General features: G+C 39.4%; 1 protein-coding gene across 1 annotated transcript in view; it reads left to right on the forward strand.

Moving 5' to 3' along the window:
• The window catches only part of LOC109922167, a 52650-nt gene extending 27788 nt beyond the window's left edge, over window positions 1-24862 (forward strand). Inside the window, exons 7-13 of the mRNA XM_048606480.1 lie at window positions 3981-4169; window positions 18345-18481; window positions 19709-19930; window positions 20507-20813; window positions 21222-21470; window positions 21811-21959; window positions 22054-24862. Of these exons, the coding sequence (XP_048462437.1) occupies window positions 3981-4169; window positions 18345-18481; window positions 19709-19930; window positions 20507-20813; window positions 21222-21470; window positions 21811-21959; window positions 22054-22267 (1467 nt within the window). The 3' untranslated portion in view covers window positions 22268-24862. The remainder of the gene's footprint in view (window positions 1-3980; window positions 4170-18344; window positions 18482-19708; window positions 19931-20506; window positions 20814-21221; window positions 21471-21810; window positions 21960-22053) is intronic.
• Window positions 24863-25603: the final 741 nt, after the last annotated feature.

A 25603-nucleotide genomic window follows, 5' to 3' on the forward strand; every position in this document is an offset into this window, starting at 1 on the left:
CAAGAAATGGAAGGTCATGTTATGGCTGGATATGACACTGATTCGGACACTTTTTTGGAATGCTGCGTTCAGTCTCTGGTCTTCCAGCTACAAGAAAGATGTTGTGAAACTTGAAAGGGATCAGAAAAGATTTACAAGGATGTTGCCAGGGTTGGAAAATTTGAACTATAGGGAGAGGCTGAATGGGCTGGGGTTATTTTCCCTAGAGCATCGAAGCCTGAGGGAGGACATTGTAGAAGCTCATAAAATCACGAGGGAGATGATAGGGTAAATAGACAAGGTTTTTCCCCCCAGAGTAGGGGGGTTCAAACTAGAGTGCATAGGTTTGAGACGAGAGTGGAAAGATTTAAAAGGAACTTGAGGGGCAACTTTTTCAGAGGGTGGTGCGTGTATGGAGTGAGCTGCCAGAGAAAGTGGTGGATTTGGGTGCAATTACAACATTTAAAAGGCATCTGGATGGAACACGAATAGGAAGGGTTTAGAGGAATATGGGCCAAATGCTGGCAAATGGGACTAGGTCAGTTTAGATATCTAGTCGGCATGGACGAGTTGGACCAAACGATCTGTTTCTCTATGACTGTATGACTCATTTTCTCACATTACGCTCCATTTGCCAGATCTTTGACCACTCAATTTATCTACATCTTTTGTAGCCTCTTTGTCTTCACGTATACTTTCCTATTTAGCTTTGTGTCATCAACAAATTTGGCAACCATACCTTCTGTCCCTTCATCTAAATCAGTTATAAACTTTAATTAGTTGAGGTCCCCACACTGATCGCGATGACTCACTGTACGTTACATCTTACCAGGCTGATAAAGACCTATTTATGCCTCCTGTCAACTTCCTGTTAACCAGTCAATCTTCAATTTATGCCAATTTGCTATATTGTGAGCCTTTGTTTTTTGCAATAACCTTTTGATGTGGCACCTTGTATCAAGTGGCTTTTGGAAATCTAAGTACAATGTATCCATTTAGTTGCTCTTTATCTTCAGCATATATTACCGTCTCTGAACTCTGGTATATTAGTCAAATATAATTTCTTTTCCACAAAACCAAGTTGATTTTGTCGGATTACCTTGAACTTAAGTGTTGTAAAATCTTTTGGCTTTTTAAACATTTGCCCTATGACAGATGTTAAGTTAACTGGGCTGTAGTTTCCTGCTTTCTGTCTCCCTCTTTTGCCTTTGAATAAAGGAGTTATGTTCACTATCATCCTATCTAATGACACCTCTGAATCAAGGGAATTTTGGAAAAATAAAACCATTGCATCAAATATCTCACTACCCACTTCTTGTAAGACCTCAAGTTGAAGTCCACCAGGACCTGCACACTTGTCAGTCTGCAGTTCTAATGATTCACACTCGAACGTTTCTCGTGTGGTTGTGGGTTTTCCTGAGTTTTTCCCCCTCTCTTATTTCCTTATTTATCTCTGCTTCTGGGATGTTACTTGTATCATCTATAGTGAAAACCCATGTAAAATATCTGTTGAATTCATCTGCCATTTCCTTATTTCTGGTTTTACTTTTTCTGGCATCAATAAATTTTTAGTTCTTTATATTTCTAGAAATGCTTACTATTTGATTTTATATTTCTGGCTTGCTATCCTTTGCACTCTAACTTTTCTCTCCTTATTAATTTTTTATCATTTTCTGTTTTTTTAACATTCTGTCCAATGTTCTAGCCTGCCACCTTCTTTGCTGAATTATGTGCTTTTTCTTTTTGTTTGATACAACCTTTTTAAACAATTTTGGTTATTCACAGGTGATGGGTTTGTCCTTTAGATTTTTTCTTACTTATTGGAATACATCTATTCTGTGTATTGTGAAATATTCCCCTTAAATGCCTGCCACTCCATTTGTATTGATTTGAGCCCTTTAACATAATTTTCTGATTTATTTTTAGCCTTGTTTTCATGCCCTCGTTGCTTCTTAAAAAAAGGTATTTGCCACTCCTTTTCTGCCACAAACTGAATAATCAGTCCTTTTGTGGTCGCCAAAACCTGCAGGTGATTTTACTGTGAGACCATTAATGTTGTGTATCTCATCCTACCTTTAATATCCTACCTGGTTGCACAATACCAGAACTGGCGTAGCATGTTTTCTGTCGTTTCTGGAATGCGGTATTCTAAGAACCTATTCCAAGAAGATTCCATGAAGTCCTCATCTCAGCTCCCGTTATCTGTCTGACTTTTCCAGTCTAGATATAGATTAAAGCCGCCTATGATTGTTGCTTTTACCTTTCTGACAAATTCTTGGTGCTACTTCCTTTATGCTCCACCCCACTGTATATTTACTTGTAGGGGCCTCCACACTCCTCCAATAAATGGCTTCTTGCCTTTATCATTTCTCATTTCTACCCAAACTGTTTGCACAGCTTGGTTTCCTAAACTTGGGTCATCGCTGTCTATTGTACTAATAGAATAATGCATTAATAGAACCACCTCTACCTTTTCCGAGTCTCATACCATTCCTAAGTATCCCATACCCTTCAATAATTAGGACCCAAGCTATTTCATCCTGCATCCATACTCTGTCATGGCTATTTGATTGTACATGTATATTTCTGTTTGCATATTCAGTTCATCATTTTTATTTTGAGCATTTCAGTTTAGCCTTTTAATAAATTCTAGTCCTCTTTAGTCTTTTCATACTCACTATTTCTTGTTGTTAAGATCTGATTATTATTTCCCCCGTAAATAGCTTTCTGTTTTAGCCTTGGCTTTGATTTATCACCTCTTCCCAATTTTGATCCTTTGACCCCACTATTTGCTGAAAGACCTCCTTACTTCTCCAGTTATGCAGTTGGCAAGAACATGACCCCAGAATAGTTCAAGTGGAGACAGTCCCATTGGTACAGTTCCCACTTAACCTAATCCCACTTAACCTAATACTGGTGCCAGTGTGCCATGAACCAGCATCCATGTCTCCCACATCAGTCACATGTTCATCACTCTAATCTGATTTGCCCCATGTGAATTTGCATTGGTTTAGGTATTACAACCTTTGATGTTCTATTTTTAATTTGGCACCTATCTCCTTGTACTAACTGTGCAGAATCTCCACCTTTGTTCTGCCTATGTTTTTGGCACCTACATGGTCCACAGCGACTGGATCTTCCCTTTTCACACTACAGATTTCCTAGTGTTGAGCAGACGTCATGAGTTCTCGTACCAGGCGGACTCAGTCTTCTGGACTAGTGCTCTTTACAGGGCTTGGTATCAATCCCCCATCATAGAGTCATACAGCCCGGAAACAGATCCTTCAGTCCAACCAGGCCGGACATAATCCCAAACTAAACTAGTCCCACCTGCCTGCTCCTGGCCCATATCCCTCCAAACCCTTCCTATTCATGTACTTATCCATATATCTTTTGAATGTTGTAATTGTATCCACAGCCACCACTTCCTCAGGAAGTTCATTCCACGTTTGAACCACCCTCTATGTAAAACAAAAATTGCCCCTCAAGTCTTTTTTAAAATCTCTCATCTCACCTTAAAGTTGTGCCCCTAGTCTTGAAATCCCCTATCTTAGGGAAAAGTCAACAACTCTACTATCATTACATTTTTTTCTTTTCTCGCCTTGTCCCCTTTCATGTCGACTCCCTCCCCCTCTCTTCCCCATTCCCCAACCTGCTGACTTAGTATCTCTACTGCTGCCTTTCTTGAGCTACCAAGTTCCCCATTGAAGAAAGTCACTTGCATTAAAGTTCATCCATGAATTCATCAAATGTTGGCTGCTGACATTAATATTTGTTTTCTTTGAGAGGCCGAACGTACTATCTTTCCCAAATTGATTATTTTCTAGTCTTTATCTTTTCATCTGGAAGTGATGGTAGTGACTTGTATATTCTTTAATGTCCAATTTTCTTTCAGTATATGGAAGGTGTAAGCAAGATTTTTGCACTGTTTTGTGTGTGTTTGTTTAAAAGAATGACATGCATGCTATTGTGGGTAAGTGGTTGTATTTATTTTCATGCAGACTGAGCTACAGGTGAAATTTATAAAGCTGCTGTATCTGGATGGTAAAGCTGATGCTCTCTCCCTTTACAAATCTATTAAGAAGTTCTATGTTGAGCACCAGATCTGTCTACAGTCTATGGCCATGATAACAACAAATGGTTCGCCCATTATGCTGGGATCAAAAGGAGGTCTTCATGTCAAGCTGAAGGTAAATCATTGTAATATTCATTCTTAAAACCAGTTATTTGATTGTGATAGAATTGTTGTTAAATTTGCAGCTCAGGGAGTATTGTTTGATCATTCAGTCATTTGACAATTGGATGCCAATTATATTTTTGTAAAAAATATGGACTTCTGTCCCTCTAGACTTTCGAGGTGGATCTTATCCACTCATCTGCATTCAGACCTCGGGTAGTTTTCAATCTGTTCAATTTACTGGTGCAGCCTAATAATGAAGGAAGGGTAAAATTGTTGGGGAAAATCCAATGAATAGAGAATTATTGACGTGATCCGCAACTATCTATCAACTGAGAATTGTGTGTGGGGAGGTGGAAAGTAAATTGTATACTTGTCTCTCATTTCCATGTCATTTTGGGATTAATGTTTTTCATAACACTATTTACAAGTGTGTAGTTATCCAAAGTCTTAGTAGTGTATCTTGTACTTAATGTGTAATGGATATGTTCGGGGTTAATATTCCTAAGGCCTGAATGAATAACTCAGAGGCAAAAGTTTCAATCGTTCTGTTTATATGTCAATTATGGAATAAAAATCTAGTATTCTGAGTGGCGATTGTGGAGCTACCATATTGTTAGAAAAACCAAACTGTTCACTAATGACCTTCAGGTAAGGAAACCTGCCCTTTTCAAATATGATTTGTGACTCCAAACGTATAAGTACTGTCTCCATAAATATCTTCTAATATGGCTACACAGTAGTACCATGAGAATAAAATCGAAGGCCTATCTGACTTTGATCACATAGATTGGATGCAGATAAGATCACCAAACATAAGCACATCAAACTCTGTTCTCTTTCCTTATCGAGAGACCTATGCTAATGTTCAGAATGCTGTCCCATTTAACAGTCAAACAAGAATGATGTAATCATCCTTGCAGATCATAGGCAACATTCCTTGCTTCTCCTGTGACAGGAAAGGTCCATCAGAGGTGGCAACATTGTCGTGGAATGATGTATACCCCATGGATTCTCATTGCCTATGTTCAACCTGAGACAAAGATGCCTTCTGATTACAACTTGCTACTGTCTACTATTCAATCTGATTATTTCTCAGATAACAAAGCATTCTGTGCCTTCATTGCTGGATAACAATTGGGCTATTAAGTAGAAAGTAAGAAGAGACCATATCATTCAAAGACATTGTTATCTAATTCTGCACGATTAACATGCTAGGCATTACCACTGAACAGAGATTTAACCGGATCAGCCACAAAAATAGGTATAAGAACAGAGCAATTTTCTCACGACCTGACTCCCCAAAGCCTGTGCCATCCACAAGGCACCTTTGACAAGACATGAGTCAGGAAAGTGATGGAATATGTCCCAATTGTCTGGTGAGTGCAACTCTGACAAAACTCGATACGTCTAGGCAAAGCAGCCCACTTGTCTACCACCTTCAACACTTGCTATCTCCCCTACCTTGGCTGCTGTGTTTACCATCTATAAGCTTCACCATTATCTTCTCAAAGGCAAATAGAGATGAGCAATAAATTCTGGCCTTGCCTGTGGTGACTGCATCCCAAGAATGAATTACAAAAAAGACAGCCCTGATCTTCAGTGTTCAGTTATCTCTGGCCCAATTCTCAAGATTGTCTGTAGTGAATTCTGAAGTTTCATGCCCCAATCTTATCAAACTCTCCAGAACTTCATTTTTCCCCCTTTTATAATATAGCATGTGCCACAGCAGTGTTGTGCCGAATCAGAAGTGATGTACTTTTTGTTTGGTAGTGATTTGATTAATATCTCAAACATCGTGGCAATGTGAAGTGGATGGGTGGCATTTATCAAAAGTCTTGCAACTACATTGCTATTTCTTTTGGATAGGAAACAAGCCGACCAATTTTTTGCATAACCAGATACAATAAGCCCGGATGACTTGGGCTTTATGGCTTGGCTGAGACTGTTTTCAATTGGCAGATCATCCCATCTGTAAACTCATGCAATATTTCCCAATAATTGTGAGCAAATTTAAAAGGAACAACCAATGAGTAATAAAGCGTAAAATAAAATCAAGCACTGCAAGTGCTGGAGACCTGAAACAGAAATTGCTGGCGAAACTCAGCAGCTCTGGCGGCATCTGTGGGAAGAAGGCAGAGTTCTGATGAAGTGTGACTGGACTCAAAAGGTTAACTCTGTTTCTTCCCGTAGATGTGCTGAGTTTCGCCTGCAATTTCTGCTTTTGTGTGAGTAATAAAGCATGTTATTGCAAGATTGTTTTTAAGTCTAACGGGCACAAAAGGGGAAAATTATGATTGCTATTGTTTTTTAAATGGAACTAATAGCATGTCAACGTATCACCTGTTTCCTCGGAGTGTAACAGTGGATCAGAGGGAAATATAGAACAAATTGCTGGGGGAATCTTGAGTCAGTGTTTCTCACATTGGATTCATTCATTTGGTCTTTAATTTACAATAAATGCAATATGAATTGCTTTGGCTGAGATACTTATGCTCGTTGACCAGTAATTTGAATTAGGAGTAAAAGGTAAATGAGGGAATTTCTTTTGTGAATAATTCTTATTTTGGTGTTTGCACTAAACAGCTGAAATAAGTGGATAATTTAGATGATTCTGCAACCTGAAGCATGACTCTTCAATCATCTTCCCATTAAAAACCCATTTAGTTCTTGTCTGCTTTCAGGGTAAAGTCCTAGAAATACTGACTGCCATGACTCACTGTGGTTGTGCTGGAAATCAAGCCCTAATCTTCTGAGAGGGATCACCAATGTGAAAAGACTGAATAAAATGATCCAAAATCTCTGAATTACCCGACTGACTAACCCAGATTAAAAGCAAGCACTCATCAGGTTTCTTGCTTAACAAGATAACAGCTATTTATTGCGAACAGATCATTCTTAACTAGCAGCAGAACATAGAACAGTGCAACACAGGAATAGGCCCTTCTGTCAGTCATGTCAGTGCCAAACATGATGCCATTCTAAACTAATCCCATCTACCTGCACGTGGTCCATAATCCCCTATTTCTTGCCTATTCATGTCTGTCTAAATGCCCCTTGAGCTTTGCCAACGTATCTGCTTCTACCACCTCCTCTGGCAGCATGTGCCAGGCACCTACCACACTGTTTAAAAAAAATCATTTTCCTTGCACATGTCCTTCAAATTTTTCCACTCTCTCCTTAAACCTATGCCCCTTGCCGTTTGACGTTTCCACCCTGAGGAAAAAAAACTGCTATCCATTCTATCCTTCCCTCTTATAATTTTATATACTTCTATTAGATCACCCCTTAGCCTCTGACACGCTAGTGAAAACAATCCAAGTTTGTCCAACCTCTCCTTGTAGCTAATGCACTCCTATTCAGATGAAATCCTGGTAAACCTCTTCTGCATCCTGTCCAAAGCCTTCACTTCCTTCCTATACCTTGGCAATCAGAACTGCGCACACTACTCCAAATGTGGCCTACCTAAAGTCTCGTACAACTGGAACATGACTTGTCAACTTTTGTACTCCGTGTCCTGACTAATGAAGGCAAGCATGCCATACGCTACCTTTTTAACCACCTTATCCATTTGTATTGCCACTTTTGGGGAGCAATGGACTTGGACGCCAAGGTCCCTCTGTGTCCATCCTGCCACTTACAGTATACTTTCCTTTTGCATTTGACCTCCCAAAATGCATTACCTCTCTTATCTGGTAAACTTGTGAATCAGACCGAGTGTATTTTCAACAAAATCATTTACATATATGTTACTAACAACAGAGGTCCCAGTACTGATCCTTGTGAAACACCACTGATCACAGATCTCCAGTCAGAAAAACACTCCTTCACAACTACACTCTGTCATCTATGACCAAGCCAATTTTGTATCCAACTTACCAACTCCCTGTGGATGCCATGCAACTTGATCTTCTGGACCAGCCTACCATGTGGAACATTGTCAGATGCTTTAGTAAAGTCCATGTAGTCGACATTCACTGCCCTACCTGTATCAATTATCTTTGTCATTTCCTCAAAAAACCTGAATCAAATTTGTAAGACAGAACCGCTTCAGCGTAAAACTGTCTCTGAAAAGTCCATCTCTTCGAAATGCGAGTAATCCTGTCCCTTAGGAGTTTTTTTGGAGAAGGTTCTATCACTGATGTAAGGTTCAACAACTTATAATTTCCTGGGTGATTCCTGTTGCCTTTCTTAAACAAAGGAACACGAATGGCTGTTCTGCAGTCTTCTGGGGCCTTGCCTGTGGCCAAAGAGGATACAGAGATATCTGTCAAGGCCCCAGCAATGTCCTCTCTCGCCTCCTTCAGTATCCTGGGTTAGATCCCATCAAGCCCTGGGAACTTGCCTAGCTTCAATGTTTTTCAAGGCTTCCAACATCACCTCCTTAATATTAACATGCCCCAGAATATCAACATAACCTTCCTTAGCTTGCCATCATCCACATCCTTCTCCTTTCTGAATACCCATTAAGGAGCTCACCCACTTCCTCTTCCATTCATAAATTCCCTCCATTGTCCTTGATTGGGTCTACACTTTCCTTAGTCACCCTCTCGCTCCTAATGTACATGTAAAATGCCTTGGGATTGTCCTTTAATCCTACTTGCCAAGGACATTTCATGGCCCTTTCTAGCCCTCCTATTTTTATTTTTGTTTAAATTATTTTCTGTTTCCTTTATATCCTTCAAGAGCCTTGCCTGATTTCAGTTTCTGAAACTTACACATGCTTCCTTTTTCTTTTCGACTACTAAACTTTCAATATCTTTCATTGTCCAGGGTTTCTGAATCTTGCCATCCTTATCTACCGTTCTCACGAAGGGATCATGCTGGTCCTGAGCTCTGATTTTCTGAGCTTCACAAGACTCTCATATGTCAGATATGGATTTACCCTCAAACAGCTGCCCCCAATCTAATTCTCCAGTTCCTGTCTAATACTGTTGTAATTAGCCTTCCTCCAGTTCACCTCTTTCACCCAAGAACCAGACTTATCCTTATTTGTAACTATCTTAAAACTTATGGAATTATGATTGCTGTTCCCAAAATGCTCCCCAGCTTGATCACCCGTCCAGACTTATTTCCCAATACAAGGTCTAGTGTGGCTGCTTTTCTAGTTGGACTATCTGCTTGTTGTTTCAAGAAATGCTAATTACTAATATATAACTCTGTATAATTTAAGTTCTATAACTTGTTTAAAGAAGACCCATGCATGCAAGCAGACACAGAGATGAGACAAGACACCAATTTAACAGGTGGGGAAGGAATAAAAAAGGCAGTGAATCACAGTTCTGTCATTAGTCCAAATTACAGGCGTAAATAAGATGTTTTCAGTCAGTTCTATTCTGGTTCCTTTCAAGGAGGACACAAAGTTATGGACCCACTGATTTTTAGCCCTTTCATTTACTGATTGGGGATTTCATCCTTTCACTGTCTCTTCTCCCTTTTAAAAAGGGAGTCTACAATGAGAGTCGTTAGCTCTTGGAATGTTCTTTCTCCTTCAGAACACAGAAGTAATCAATATTTTCTGCTGTATGGACCAAAAAAACTCAGCTGTAGCCACATACCATGGAACCAATCAATAATTTGTCACTATGCGGAATACTCCTGACCCTACACAACTGGTCCTAGAATCAAGCCACCTGTAGATATTATACAACAATGGGTTTGGATACTCTTTTTTTTCCAAAGAAAAGCTGCAGCATTATCTCAATCCCTTGGTATAAAGGAGTATTTTTTTTTCACTTTTAATCCCACAGGTTAAGAAATACGATCTTTACAATCCAGTATTCAATTGTGCTTAGCAATTGAGTATATCTACCTCTTCCTCTTGAGTAAACCAGAGAATGGCTGTGACTTATATTGTTCAGATGAAACACGAGTTCTTGGAATTTATACTGGGATTGAAAAGTACATTCATCATAGAATTCCTACAGTGTGGAAACAGGCCCTTCGGCCTCACAAGTCCACACTGACCCTCAGAGCATCCCACCCAGACCCATTCCCCTATAACCCACCTAATCTACACATCCCTGAACACTATATGGGCAATTTCCCTTGGCCAATCGACCTAGCCTGCACATCTTTGGACTGTGGGAAGAAACTGGAGTACTCGGAGGAAACCCACGCAGACATGGGGACAATGTGCAAACTCCATACGGACAGTCGCCCAAGGCTGGAATTGAACCCGGGTCCCTGGTGCTGTGAGGCAGCAGTGATAACCACTGAGCCACCGTGCCGCCCCATTATTAGGCAGAAGTGTAGATTCATTGTCTTTTCAATGTTTTAATCTCCACTGGTCACAACAGCAACAACTTCATATTTATGTGGTATCTTTTAATATACTACTTTTAAAAGTTGCCTCTAGGAACATTGTAAATCAACATATGACAGACAGATAAGGGGATATTGGATCGGATAACCAAAAGCTTAGTCAAAGATAAGATTTTAAGGACTGTCTTCAAGGAGAGTAGTGGGGTTGAGTCATCAAACATTTTTCAGGCGGAGTTAGTTTGATCCTTGACTGACAAGTAAGTAAAAGGGTGGGAGATTAAAGAAAGTGGTATTGAAGCTACAGTCAGATCAACCATTGTCTTATTAAATGGCAGAGTTGGACAGCAGGCTGAATGGCCTAATTCATATATTCAAACATGCATAGCTTTTTAGAAGACCGCAGCACACAGTTAGCAAAAACAAGTGGGATCTTGGGCTACACGCATAAAGATACTAAATCTCAAAGCAAGCAGGTTTTGTTGAAGTTATCCAGCTCTGGTTTTCCTATATAATTCTTTCAATAGGATGCTAAACACCTAGGAGTCAAAGGGAACAAGAGAATCATACTCTACAGAGGAGACCCTTTGGCTCATCAAGCCTATACAATCAAAAATATACTACTACCTACATTAGTCCCATCTTCCCACACTGACCCCATAGCCTTGAATGTTATGATACTGAATTGTTCATCCAAGTACATTTTTAAAAGTTGAGGTTTCTCCCCTCGACTGCCTTCCCGGACAATGATTCCAGACCCCATCACCCTCTAGGTAAAAAGGCTTTTCCTTGAATCCCCTGCCTTCTGCTTTAAAATTATGACCCCTTGCTATTGGCCATTCAACTAAGCGGGACAGCTGCTTTCTATTCATCCTGTCCGTACCCTTCCTAATCTTATACACCTCTATCAGGCCCCCTTCAACCTTTTCTGCTTCAAAGAAAACAGCCTGAGTTTATCTAGTATCAGATGATCCCATTGATTGTCCTACTTCTGTTCCCATTTCTATGGTCCTATGATCTAATCTGACCTTATCCAGCTTCTCTTCATAGCTAGAATGTTCTATTCCAGGAAACATTCCGATGAATTTCTTTTGCACTCTTTCCAGTGCAATCTCATCCTTTCTATAGTGTGGTGACCATAATTTCACACAATACTTCAGCTGTGGCCTAACCACAGTTTTGTACATTCCAACATGACCTCCCTGCCATATCTGACAATGATAACTGATAAAGATGTTGTGAACTAATAGGGAAGTATATTAAGGCCTTTGAAAAGGTACAGAGAAGATTTAACAAGATGGCCCCAGAATGTGAGGTTTTGCTACAAGATCAGGCTGGAAAATTCTGATTGTTCTTGAAGCAAGGGAGATTGAGGAGAGATTTGATAGGGCTCTGCACAATTGTGATGAGTTTAGACAAGGGCAACATGTTCCTGTTAGCTGATGATACAAGAGCTGGTCAATGTGGAATTAAGGTTTGAGGAAGGTAATGTCTACAAATTAGAAGCAGTGGTAATCCACTCAGTAAGTAATGGCTGTCCTGATTGTAATCTGAAATCTTCATTCCTGCCTACCTCTGAACTTTTCACATATTTGCTTGACAAGATTGTATCCATCACTGCCATAAAAATTTTGAAGGACTCCACTTCCACCACATTTTCATGAAGAGAATTCTCAAGACTCATGACCCTCCTGAGAGAGAAATTCTCCTCATCGCTGCTTTTAACTATGTGGTCCCTAATTTTAAACATTAATCTCCATTCTCCCATGAAAAGAAACATTCTCTGTACGTCTACCTTGTCAAGACCCCTCAAAATCTTATATTTCAATCAAATCACCTTTTAATCTTCTGAATGCAAGTGGATACAAGCCTACCATGTCCAACCTTTCCTCATAAGACAGTCTGCTGACTTCCAGGTATTAGTCTGATAAGCCTTCTCTGAGCTGCCTCTAACACATTTATAACCTTCGTGAAATAAGAATGTACTGTGCACAGTACTCCAGATGCACTTTCTCTAGTGTCATCCATACTTAAAGCATAGATTTTTGTTTTTTGGTTCCCCTCACAATAATTGTTGGCATTCTGTTGGTGGTCCTAATTACTTCACCTGCATAATTCACCTTATGCGATTTCTGCACGAGGGCACACAGATCTCTGTCTCTGAGCTCTGCAATCTCTCACCACTTAATTAACCAATTTACCAACAATTTGCTCTACATGACTTTACCATTTTTCACGATTGTTTGGAATTCACCTGTCCTTTCCATTTTCTAACTTATCGGTGCTTCAGGGATGTTACTTGTATTCTCTAAGGTGAAGACCAATGCAAAATGTTTGTTTAATTCATCTGCTATTTCTTCTTTGCTATTATTAATAACTTTGTGTAGAACCGGGACACTCATTTAAATAATTATAAATGCTTTTGCCATCATCTTTATATTTTTGGTTAACTCGGTGAAATGCTAACTTTCCTTCTTTATGAATTTTATGTTCTTTTTTGCCTTCTATATTCCGTCCAATCTTCTGACCTGCTACCTGGTTTTGTATAATTATATCTTTTTCTTTCATTTTACACTGCCTAGTGTCACATTCCTAGTTAACCGCAGATGGTGAGTCCATCCCTTGGAATTTTTCTTGCAAGTTAGAGTATGTCTATTGTGTATTATGAAATATCCCCTTAAGTGCCTGCTATTGTATCTCTATTGACCTTTAACCTAATTTGCCAATTCACTTTAGCTAGTGCTCCTTTCATGCCTTCATAATTGTCCATATTTAAATTTTGCGAAGTAATCTGAGACCCACCTCTACCTCAGACAGAATGTAAAATTTAGTCATATTATGGTCACAACTAGTCAGGGGCACCTTTTTAATATGTGATCATTAATCCTAACTCATGACAGAATACCAGCTATAGTATAGTCTGCTCTGTGGCTGCAGTGTGTGCTGTTCTCGGAAGTCATCCTGAAACATTATGAATTCCTCATCTCCAATGCCTTCGCCTATCTGACTTGTATGTAGATTAATATCTCCATATGAATTGCCGTGCCTGTCTGACAAGCTCTTCTTATTTATTTTATGTTCCACTAGGACATGTAATTATTGTTGGGACTTGTACACCCCTTTCATAAGTGCCTTGGCTCTATATCGTTTCTCATTTGTATCCAAACTGTTTCCACGTGTTGATTTACTGTACTTGAGTTATCCCTCTTTATTGTGCTAATACCACCATTAATTGAGCCTCCCCATCCCATCACCAGTACTGCCTAGTTGCCTTCATTCCTTAATATGCTGTACTCATTCAGATTCAAGTGATGCAGGGATGCGTGAATTGGAACGTGCTGCTTACGAGAGTGGTGAAAGTAGTGGTGGATCAATGATTTCAAAAGGAGGTGGATGGACATTTATTGGGGTTGGGGGTGCATGGAGGGAGAGGAGAGAAAATGTTTGCATGGCTGCAGAGATCAGGGAAATGGAACTGACTGGGTTCTTCTATAGGCTTCCTGTTCTGCGTGGTTTATACTCCATCACTAGTCAGTCTCCCTTCAAGATCGAAGAGTCTATGGTTCTTGTTATTCCTTAACAGTTGAACCGCTAATGCCAGTGTACAGTTTTGTGCTAATTTTTGTTAGATGTCCAATTATTGGATGCTTTGTTTGGAGCTCCTGCAATGCTGATTTAGTGCTAGCTACAATTTAAATTTTTGTTGATGGATTTCTATGTACAAATGATTGAGGACAATTAGGAAACCTGTAGTCCAGGTCTGATTGTGAAATTTTGGACCAGTACTGGGAACCTTGATTGGGCATGTTGAAGCCTAGGAGATTGCTCTGTACCGTGTGACTGAGAGCTTTCAGTTATGTGGAAAGACCACAATTCTGCACCACTTCTCTGTGCAGAGAAGGTTCATGGGAGACTTGGTCAAGGCATTCAGAATCATAATTGGTTTTCATAGAGTAAATGGAGAAATGATTCTCTTTGGCAGAAAAGTTGATAACTGGAAGCAGATTGTAATTAATTAACAGAAGAACTACAAAGAGCTTAGAATTTTGAGTAATCTAAAAGGTGATAGAAGCCATTTTGAGTTGTAATGCCTAATTGGGAATTAGATGATCCCTGAAGGCTTGCACAGTTACAGGGACAGAACAGTGGAGTGAGATTAATGCCTCACCCTTGTCAAGCATTGCCACAGACAATGGGCCATTGACTGACTGGTATATGATTTCAAATTTAAATCTGTTATTTATTACAAGCTCCGAAACCTTTCTGTTTAACTGCGATGTCCCCTGGAAATCACAGGGCAACGTGTCTTTGGACTTTACCATTGTCCACTTCCTTAATGATCTCCTGTCGAACATAGAATGGCACCATGGTCAGCGCAGCCTGTACTGGTCTAAACTAATCCCACCTGCTTGCACATGGTCTGTATCCCTGTTATCCTCTGCTTGTTCTTGTGTTTGTCTAAATGCTGCTTAAACATTGCTGATGTATCTGTTTTTACCACCTACCCTGGAGTGCAGTGTGTTCCAGGCACCTACCACTCTATATTTTAAAAAAAGTTCCTTGCACATCTCCTATAGACTCATCCCTCTCACTTTAAACCTATGGCTCCTAGTATTTGACATTTCCACCCTGGGGAAAAAGGCTCTGCCTATTCACCCCATCCATGCTTTTCATAATTTATAAATACCTCTGTCAGGTCGCCCCAAGCTGCCTCCACTCTAGCGAAAACAATCCAAGTTTGAATTAGGTTATTCCTTTTCTAAATTCATTTTAATTGAAAACATTATTTGTCCAATATCTTTGTGAACACCTCATTGAATGTAGTATTTTACATGGGTTTGAAGTTTTTCATACATAAAAGTTGCTTGCTTGTGTTTGCCCACTCTTGAATATGACAGCATCCTTATCCAGTTTACAATCAATTGATGCCTCTTGAGCACAGTGACTCCTTCACAACTATCAATGCCTAACAACAATGATAGCATAAAATTACGAGGGGATGTTGATACAATGAGTGAATGGGCATGACTCGGCAGATGGAGTTCAATGTAATCAAGTGTGAGGTTATTCATTTTGGACCAAAAAGAGAGAGCTCAGAGTACTTTCTAGATGGTATGAAGTTCACTACAGTGGATGTCCAAAGACACTTGGGGATTCAGTGTTAGATTTTTAAAATGTCATGATCAGGTGCAGAACAAAGTCAAGAAAGTTAATGGAGTGCTGGCCTTTTATCAGAGAAGTATAAGAATGGAGAGGTTATACTGTAGTTATATAAAACCTTGGTTAGGTCCCACTTGGTGTTCTGGGAGCAGTCCTAGATACCACACCTTAGAAACGATATTGACATTTGACGGAGTACAATGTAGGTTTACAAGAATGATACCTGGACTTCAGGGGTTAAGTTATGAGGAGAGACTATGCAAATTAGTTTTTTTTCTCTCTCGAATTTAGAAGGTTAAAGGGTGATCTGATCAAAGTCTTCAAGATAGTAACCAGAAAAGACAGGGTAGATAAACTATTTACACACTGGGGATTCTACAACTAGGGGGCATAATCTGAGAATTAGTGTCAGAGAATTCAGAAGAGATGTTAGGAAGAGCTTTTGCATACAAATGATGGTAGATGTTTGGAACACACTCCCACAGATGGCAGTGGGTGCACCATCAGTTGTTAACTCTAAATCTGAGAGACAGAATTTTTTGATAAACAAAGGTATTGAGGATATGGGTCAAAGGCCGGTATATAGCGTTAGGCCACAGATCGACTGTGGCCCCGTTGAATGGTGGAATAGGCTGGAGGGGCTGAATGGCCTGCTCCTGTTCCTATGTCCTATGAAAAGTCTCCATGGGTTTGTGTGATATATGGTGAGAAATGATCCTATTAAGATAGTCATTATCTCGCAAGATGGCCTTACTGTGCTCTGTTTCACCAAGTTTGCCTGATAAACAAATAACCTCGGGCTCTATTTAAGAAGTTGTCAGTTAAGGTCAGTCTTACAGCATAAAGTCAGAAGTCACATGATACCAGGTTATAGTTCGATAGGTTTATTTAAAATCACATGCTTTCGGAGCACTGCTCTTTTGTCAGACAAAGTGACTTCAAGAAGCAGTGCTCTGAAAGCTTGTGATTTTAAATAAACCTGTTGGACTATAACCTGGTGTCATGTGACTTCTGAGTTTGTCCACCCCAGTCCAACACCAACACCAGCACCTTCACATCAATCTTACAGCATGTGGAACTGTAGGAATCCCAACATGGGGCGGCATGGTGGCTCAGTGTTTAGCACTGTAACCTCACAGCGCCAGGGACCCGGGTTCGACTCCAGCCTCGGGGGACTGTCTGTGCGGAGTTTACACATTCTCTCCGTGTCTGCATGGGTTTCCTCCCGGGTGCTCCGGTTTCCTCCCACAGTCCAAAGATGTGCAGGCTAGGTGGATTGGCCATGCTAAATTGCTCGTAGTGTTCGGGGGTGTGTGGGTTATAGGGGGATGGGTCTGGTTGGGATGCTCCAAGGGTCAGTGTGGACTTGTTGGGCCGAAAGGCCTGTTTCCACACTGTAGGGATTCTGTGATCTATGTGTATTTATCAGTGAAGGTAGATTTGTGATAGATGGTGGTAGAAAACTCCTGGCTGATATCTCAACTGGGAGAGTGCGGAGAGGGATCACATTTGAGTGTTGCATTTCAAACATGAATCTTAGCACTGGTTCATTTCTCAAGTTAGTACCCTGACCAGTCAGTCAACCTGCCTAGTTCAGAATTGGAACAAAGTCTTCCTTTTAATGTCAGTCAGCATTAATGGGTGGCTTCTGCTTGACAATTGCCTCTACTAATCAGGGTGCAGTTGCCAACCTACCAGCATTCCTGTCTAATGCATTAGTATTTAAAGTTGAATTTGCCCGTGAATTGGTATGCTTGTGAACCAGCCTGGTGAGATGATGACAAACCTCTACAATGTGTATTGTTTTTTGGTAATTCCCAAGTTCTGTACTAACAAATAAATATTGTATACTTTTGTGTTATACCAATGCCAATTATCAACTTGGAAAGCGTATTTGAAATGCATGAATGTACATTTTCATAGAACCGATGAAAACAAGTTATGCTTATTGAGAGCTGTTAACTTGTAAAATATCCCAAAGTGCTTGAGATTACCAAAACAGCATTTAGCACTCTGCTATGTAAGGAGCTATTAGCGCAGAAAGCTTGGCCTATCAAATGTTTTAGGGTAGTGTGGGGAGAGACAAAATGAGAACAAAGATGACAGTTGGAATTCAATATCTTTCAGCTTTGGCAGCTGGAGGTACAGCCTCTAATGGTGGAGTAAATAAAATCAAGAAGCCAAAATGGGAGGAGAGCAGGTACCTTGGAGAGGTGTAAGGCTGGAAGACGTTTACAGGGCCAGGCCAATGAGAGATTACAGATCAGGAATAGAATTTTAAAATTCCAAGCATTGCTTAACTGGAAACAATTGTAATTTATTCAGCATGTTTGAATGTGCAGGTTAATGGAGCAGAGCTAATGGTAGAAAATAATTTGTTCATTCATAGCCTATCGTGTCAGCGCTGGCCCTATCAATTCTGAGATTCTCGGAGACGAAAGCAACTAGGAGTGTGTTCTAATAGTCAGTCCCCAGATAACACGGCTTGGATAAAGGTTTTTGTCACATGGCCTGAGACTTAGTCAGGCAATGGGTGGAGTTGATGGCTAAGGAACAGAATTTGTGGTGGAGACAGTAGCTTAAATTCTCCCGTATTGGAGGAAATTTCTTACTGTAAAATGGTAGAGATTTTTTGTTTCATCCATCCATGTTTTTGCCTAATTCTAGGTGTGCTCAAGATTTCAGCATTCCACTAGTGATATCCTTTTAAGGTTCGGAATGCTGCTGCAATGATTTTTACTTCAGCAATTTCTCACCTGTATTATAGGTAGACATTCCATGGCTACTTGGACAGCATTTTGTGGTACATTCAGAGGCTTTGGCCATGAAGGATTCGTACAATGAAATTACACTCTTTCAAGAAATAGATGGTTGCTTCAAAGCTATCTATGCATACATTTCCAGGTAAAATAGGTTTTGTCTGCTGAAATTGTAACGGGTTTTCAGCTGTTTGTGGACAGGAGCCTGTTTTGCAGACCTGCAGTGTGGAAATTTTCTAGATTTACTAGCTAAACCCAGCCACAGTAAATAAAAATGAGCTGCAGAAGCTGGAATTCTGAAACTTATTTACAAAATGCCAGAAGCCACTCCACAAGTCAGTTTGTGAAAGTTAAAGGTTCCCAGGTCCCAGAGGACCGTCGTCTGTTCTCTGATCTGTGAGAAATAGCTGGTGGTGAGTTTCACCTAACGGTCACCGTGCCTTTGGCAAGGGGCAAGGTTGAGAAGGGAGAGCCTTCATTGGTGACCTCAGCTGGTATGGGAATTGAGCCTTACCGTTAGTATCACTGTTCATTGCTAATCAACCCCTGCTGTAGAACATACACCAGCTCACATTCCTGGTGAGAGCTCTGCTTGCAGAGCTTGGAACATTAGCTGATCTGTTCTTTCTACAGACTCCCTGAATGGTGAATGGACCAGTTAATATTCTGGCTTCTTCAAGCAGAGCTTGTGCCCAAGGTATTGGTATATGCTTTTTGCAGAGACTCTGCTGTGTTTCCAGTGGTTTCTGTTTCGGATTAGCAGGAAGTGATTTAACTTTGCCCTGTATTATGAGACTTCAAATGCCTTAATACCCTCCATAATCCATTAAACTTAATTGTTGAACTTTGAGTAATAAACACGGTAATGTTAGAGAGTTTGCTTCCTGCAGTTTCCCATTTTTAATCAATGCTGTATGTACGCTGCAGTCAAGTTTTCTCTTTACTGTTCAATACTGTAGTATTGTCAACATGACCTCTTCTATTTTCAACATTTGTAAACGTTTAGACGTTTCTCTGTTTTATAAAATGACTAGTCATTTTGCAGGGTTAAATTAGTTTAAGTTTGTCTTTTTGACCACTGTATTTGAACAAATAGATTTCTATCCTCTCTCTGAAGAGCATTAGAACCCTAAAAATGGCCCCCTTTCTTCAGTCCAGTTTCTGTGCCACAGCATTCTGGTGTATTGCTAACATTATTTGTTGAGAGCCGTGGTCCAATCTTTAATGATTTATGTTGAGGTTGATTTTTGAAGTCAATCAGGAAGTTGTAATTCAGTTATCCTAAACTTGGGTGCTAGAAGCTGATTATATAGGAAAACTGATGAAAAGTTAACCATTTCATGTAACTTTTTCTCTTTTATTTTGAAAAAAGATCCACTGTTAAACACAGCGGTTTGGAAGAGGTTCTTCATGTCCTGGAGACAAACGCCATCAAACTGGCAAAGGCTTGCCACCTCAAATGGATAAATCGAGGCAGGGCAATCCAAGCAATTTGCAAATCGTACCAAACTCTCATCATATACTTTTCTGACATGAGTTACAGTGACCATGACATCACAGCAGAAAGCATCCTCCTCAAACTTCAACAGCCTCGGTATTACATTCTCCATTTTTAACGTATTCAAAGTTGAAAGTATTTTTAAAGCTGACTGTTGTGAACTTTGTAATTTTGGCACTTTGCAGACAGCACCATACCAGGTTTAACTTCTGATATCTTTAGTGAAATTTACATAATGAGCACATAATCTGGTTTTTAAGTGCTGCTCAGGGAATAATTATTGACCAGAATACTAGAGCAAAGACACTTGGTTATTTTCACATTTGGAGTCTTTAATATCCCGCTAACCTGAGAAGTCAGTGTGATTGGACATGTCATCTAAAAGATGGCACCTCTTTTGCAGCACTTCCTGTGGTCTGGACTGGTGTTTTTAATCTAGATTTTGTGCTGAAGTTCCTGTGTGGGACTTGAACCAGCAACCTGCTGACTTGAGAGGCTGGAGTGGTACCAGCTGAGCCATTGCTAAAACCGTGAATTACACTCCAAGTGCGCAACTCCTTTTGTTAAAATTACTTTTAAAGTAACGCATTCACCATTGCATTGCTATCCAGCTCCCGAGATGACTAAATCCTCTGTTTGTGAAATGTCTCTTTTCTCTCTTTACGTTTACAGCATTCTACTTGCCATTTTCTTCTTGAAAGATCTCCTCCACCACTTGGACAATCTATCACTATTTTTTCAGGAAAGATTTGTGAACCCAGTCAGAGTACCTGAAAGGGTTCAAGCTACAATCAATCTCCTTGAGTGCAAGTACCTTGGAAACAATATATTGTGGGAGAGCAGCTTTCTGTTAGGAATACAGTTACTGGAAAGTGGTGCTCTTTCTCGGCCACCCATGACAAGGAAACCACATGGACCTATACTTCATAAGACAGCAGCTAAAGCTACTGATGAGATAGCTGTCTCTGTTAAAACTCTGGTTAGTAGATTTTAAAAATGATGCCACTACCAAGAAAGGAACATCTAAAAAAAAATAGAAGCAGGGGTATAGCATATTGACTTTCAAGCCTACTTTGCCATTCATTATAACCATAGCTGATCATTTATCACAATTCCACTTTCCAGCCCACTCCCAGTTGCCTGTATTCCCTGGGAGGGCAAAAGCCTGTCTTGCCTCAGCTTTTAATACATTCACTAAGCATTCACAACACTCTGGGAGAGAAGTCCAGAGATTCGCAACAATTTTAAGTACTATGTGACAGGCTCTTGGGTTAGTCGTGGTGCAGTAAAAACTGATAGTTGGCAAAAATGGGTTAATGGAGTTGTTGTTTTACTGTAGAATAGCTCTCTTTAACTTGTCTTGATAATTGTGTTTTGTTTTTATTAGGTGAAGAATATTGTTGACAGTCTGAAGGAGAGGTTCCCTGATAATGCAATCATCAGAGCTTTTCGTATCCTAGATCCAGATAGGATTCCTTCTGACCCAGAGAAACTGGCTCAATATGGCAATAGTGAAGCAGCAGCTCTCCAGAATCATTTCTCAGACCTACTTTCAAATGATGGGAAGGATTTGGTTGCAGAATGGGATCAGATGAAATACTTAATTGCATCCAGAAAAGGAGAGAGCTTAGATGAAGTAAGCAAAGTTTTAGAATATCTTTATATGGATTGAGTACTTGTATTAATTCTGGTGTAATGCGTGTATTAGTGTTATGAATATTGCATGCAAAGTATGGAAAGTAGAGAACATGATTATATTCTAAACCTACTGAGAATTTCTGGTCTACAGTTTGAAATATTTGATATCTTTAACATAGAAACGTGGCTTTGTATGAAGGAAAAAAAGCCATTTGCAGCTCCTACGTGAAAGATACTTTCAAGTCTTTGCGAGATATTTGTATAATTAGAGCAAGAGTGAATTTCTTTTCTTCATTCTCCTCTTCCCATCCTAATCCCCACCCCCTTCTCTCCCTCAGGTTTGCATTGATCTGGCCCATTCTGATATGTGGAGGAAAGAATATCCAAACTTCTCGATACTATCTGAGGTTTGTGTAGTGATGTCTGCCTCAACTGCTGAACCTGATATAGGATTTACATCTGTGAACTTGATAAAAAACAAATACAGGTAATGGTTAAGTTGCAATTGGCTGGCCGTTATTCTGTATGTGGTTTATTAGTAATTGAACAATTTTAATTTTATTTCTTAATTTCTCCTGAAGGAATCGGCTTACGTCAGATCAACTAGATCAGTTGCTCAGGCTGTGCCTGGAGAAACCGGAAGACAGACAGGATTATTTAGATGCAGCCTATGCTGCGTGGCTACAAGCTGAACAATGGAGGCTTCTTCTCAAAGAATGGAGAAGAGGGGAAGAATCCAAAACTGAATCTGATTCGACAGAATCGGATGTGGATCCTTTGTCTGACTCAGAATGAAAATGAGTGCTGCTGACCAGTGTCCTTGGACATGCATGACAGAAAGGGAAAAATCCGATTTCTTTGTTAACTCGTGATTCTCTGTTGGTGCTATGTTGTTTGTAATTGTATTACAAAGAAATGTACATTGCCTTACATTACATTACATTTGCCTTACATTACATTACATTGCCTAAAATAAAAGGCATCTCCCAGTATTCTGTATACTGTTCCTTTATTGCCGATTGATAATCCAACACAACATGCTTCCACATCATAGCATGTCAACCATACAATAAGGAATTAATAAAATGGGATTTTTATACATTAGTTTAAATACAGCTGGGTTATCATGACTCTGGCATTTGGTACCTTTTTAATAAAAAAAAAACGTTGACACTCACTAGCTTTCTGAGATGCTTAAACAGTCATTGACTATAAAATGATTGGATGTGATAAGTTCAAGGTGTATTTCAGCTGCCGTGATTTGCAGGATTGGTGCAGTGAGCTTTGGAAACAAGTTAGGTATGAAGTGGCAGCCTAGAGAATTGTAATCTAAATCTCCTTGGAAAGCTAATGTGTCTAATAGTACACTAAAGTATTTGGGGATTCAAGGTCAAGATCGGTTATTGTATTTCATACTTTCTCAAAGTATGATACAAAGTGTTGGGAATGTTTGTGCAAAGAGTGAAACTTCATATTGGATTATTCCATTTGAGTGATGCTTTAAAATGTAGCAGTTAATATATGATTTTGAAAATATCAAAGCTTGTATTTAATTTTGTTTTTTGATGAGGCAGCTGTATACTACTTCAGGGAGTTTCAGAGCTCCGCTTCCTGTCTATAATGCAGAAAGGGGAAGCTCTGGCTTTTATCTGAGCAGTCAATGCCATTGGCATCGGCAACATTTTTTTAAAAATAACACTTTTTACGAAAGGTTTCACTTTTATGAATGTTCAGATGTCTTGCGTGCATAGATCAATATAAAAAAACCCTCTGTACTTTTATTATTTGTAGTACGGTACAGGTTACATGTCTCAAAGAAACTTACAGGAAACAATCATCCCTAGACAGGGCCTATGTCAAACCCTTAAATAAAGCTGGAGCTGTAATTTATTTGTGTTGACAGGTCAGTGGGGCTCATTTACTATCCTACCCTTTAATGATTTTAATCTGTTTAAATCCTGTGCAGCAAATGACGCCTTTATCGTTTATGCATTTCACTTTCTGTCATATTAGTTCCAAATTTGTTGATTTTAGGGTACACCACCATTCTGGAGAGTTTCAGAATTTTGAGTGCAAGTAATTGCTAATCACTCATCATCCCTTTCACTTTGCCTCTGCTGAACCTCCAAATATTACAGCTTGATGACCATTTGGTATGTGTGTGGAGTTGGTTATTTACGAGATCTCTAATAGTAACCCAGGAACTGGGGAGAAAGGAGCTGTGCATAGCTTAAGTTCCATGTGAAGCAGGTGGCTCATTGAGCTTTCCTGCAGAAGAGATCCATTAGGAAGAATTTGTTTCTAAAGATAAAGTGAAGAGGGTTGTATGATTCTTCCAACCTATGTTGGATGTGCAGTGTAACGTACAAGCTGCTCTGGGACTACAAAGTGCATGCTCTCAAGTTGTAATCTCAGAAGGTAAAAAAGTTCTGTGCAACTGTTGCATTATTTTCCCAAATCAGTGTACATTTGAGCATTTTCACTTTACTCCAATAATGCAGTGAAAACAGGGTTTTTGATTGTAGTCCATGTCTGCCTGATTGTGTTTTTAATGACATTTCTTTTTCCATGCACTGGTTTTAATTACTTGATCTCTTTTGTAATTGGACACCTTATTTAGTGTTGCACTTTTACTTGTGAAATGATTGGACTGATACTTGTTCTTGGATATCCTCATCCCATTTTATTTTGCTTTCCTTATGTCTATTCCTAAAGTACTGCTTTGGCTTGCTTAATATAAACTGGTATAGCACATTGGGTTTGGTAGTAAATGTGTCCATTATTTTCTGATGCTGCTTACTTAAGTAAATTCTGATTGTGAAAATCTTTCGTTTATGACCTATGTTCAGTGTCACTTTAAAAATTATGCAGATAGTCACTATAACTAGTTTGCCAAAAATTTACTGTAACAAGATTTCTATAGACTGCATGATCCATTTGTATTTTTACCACAGACCATTCATTCGTTCATTGTGCATTTAATATTAATCTCAACATCGCACATTTACACTTAAGTGACAAAAGAACTTTATTCAAGAAGGTGCTAATGTGGTTTTCATTGAATTACTAATGTGTTGTTGTGTTTAGGTGAAAATTGGAAATGGATTGACAGTATACAGTGTGCTGAGCACTAAAAATGGATATAACTGAGGAAATATTATGCTTGGAGCAGGATGATGCATTTAAAAATTATGCTTGGGATTGGTATTCTGTTTATTTGGGAGATGGAAAGTGATGTAATACATTTAGAATTCTGTGCTTGGATCAGAATTACACTTGGACCAGGTATGTGGCTCTGCTTCACTTGAATTGATTGTATTGCGTTTTTGTACTGTATACAGGCTGCTGTTGGTCTAAAGAAAATAAAGATGTTAAGTTTGTTAAAGGAAATCCTTTTGGATGTGTGATGAATTCAAGCTGCACACACAAGATTTGTTCTTTTTTTTTGTAATGACTCCCTAATTCTCGAACCTGACTTAAGGAGAACCAAGCCTGATGCACTGTCAGTGATCTGACTAAATTTCATTTTTGTGCCCTGCATTTAAACAGTTCATCTGGTTGGGCAGATGAGGCAATTGTGAGTGAATACTGCAGTCTGGCCAGTGCATGCACGATGGATTGAATGGCCACTTACTGCGTTGTCATAACCCTGTAATTCTATCTCCTGTTCCTCGGACATGAAACTACTTGGCTCCTCTCAATCATTCTTTTCATCAGGAGAAAAATGTGATGTACTTATTGAGCAGTTTAAAATGAATGAAAAACCTGAAGATGACTAAGTTTTCATTATCTGTTTTAGACAGAATGTAAGTTTTAGAAAGCTGACAAGACATTTTGCCTGTTTGAATAATATGTCCTTTCCTTAGTTCAGTAACTGGCTATTTTGAATCGTATGGGTAGTTTTGTAGTCTTTGTTTTAAAGAAAAAAAAAATTCAAAATTTTAAACATCTTTAATATTACAACAATGGGTATCCTATTAGGATTATTACCCTGTAACAGTATTATGTAAATATAATTACTTTGTCCACATTATTTGTAGTGCTTTGATTTGGATGGACTTGATAAATTTAATGCTTCGGTTTTAAGTTTCAAAGTTGAGACTCAAATTGGTACATTATAGCTTGTATATT

The sequence above is a fragment of the Rhincodon typus genome, chromosome 16 (assembly GCF_021869965.1).
Source record: "Rhincodon typus isolate 14 chromosome 16, sRhiTyp1.1, whole genome shotgun sequence".
NCBI classification, from domain to species: Eukaryota; Metazoa; Chordata; class Chondrichthyes; order Orectolobiformes; family Rhincodontidae; genus Rhincodon; species Rhincodon typus.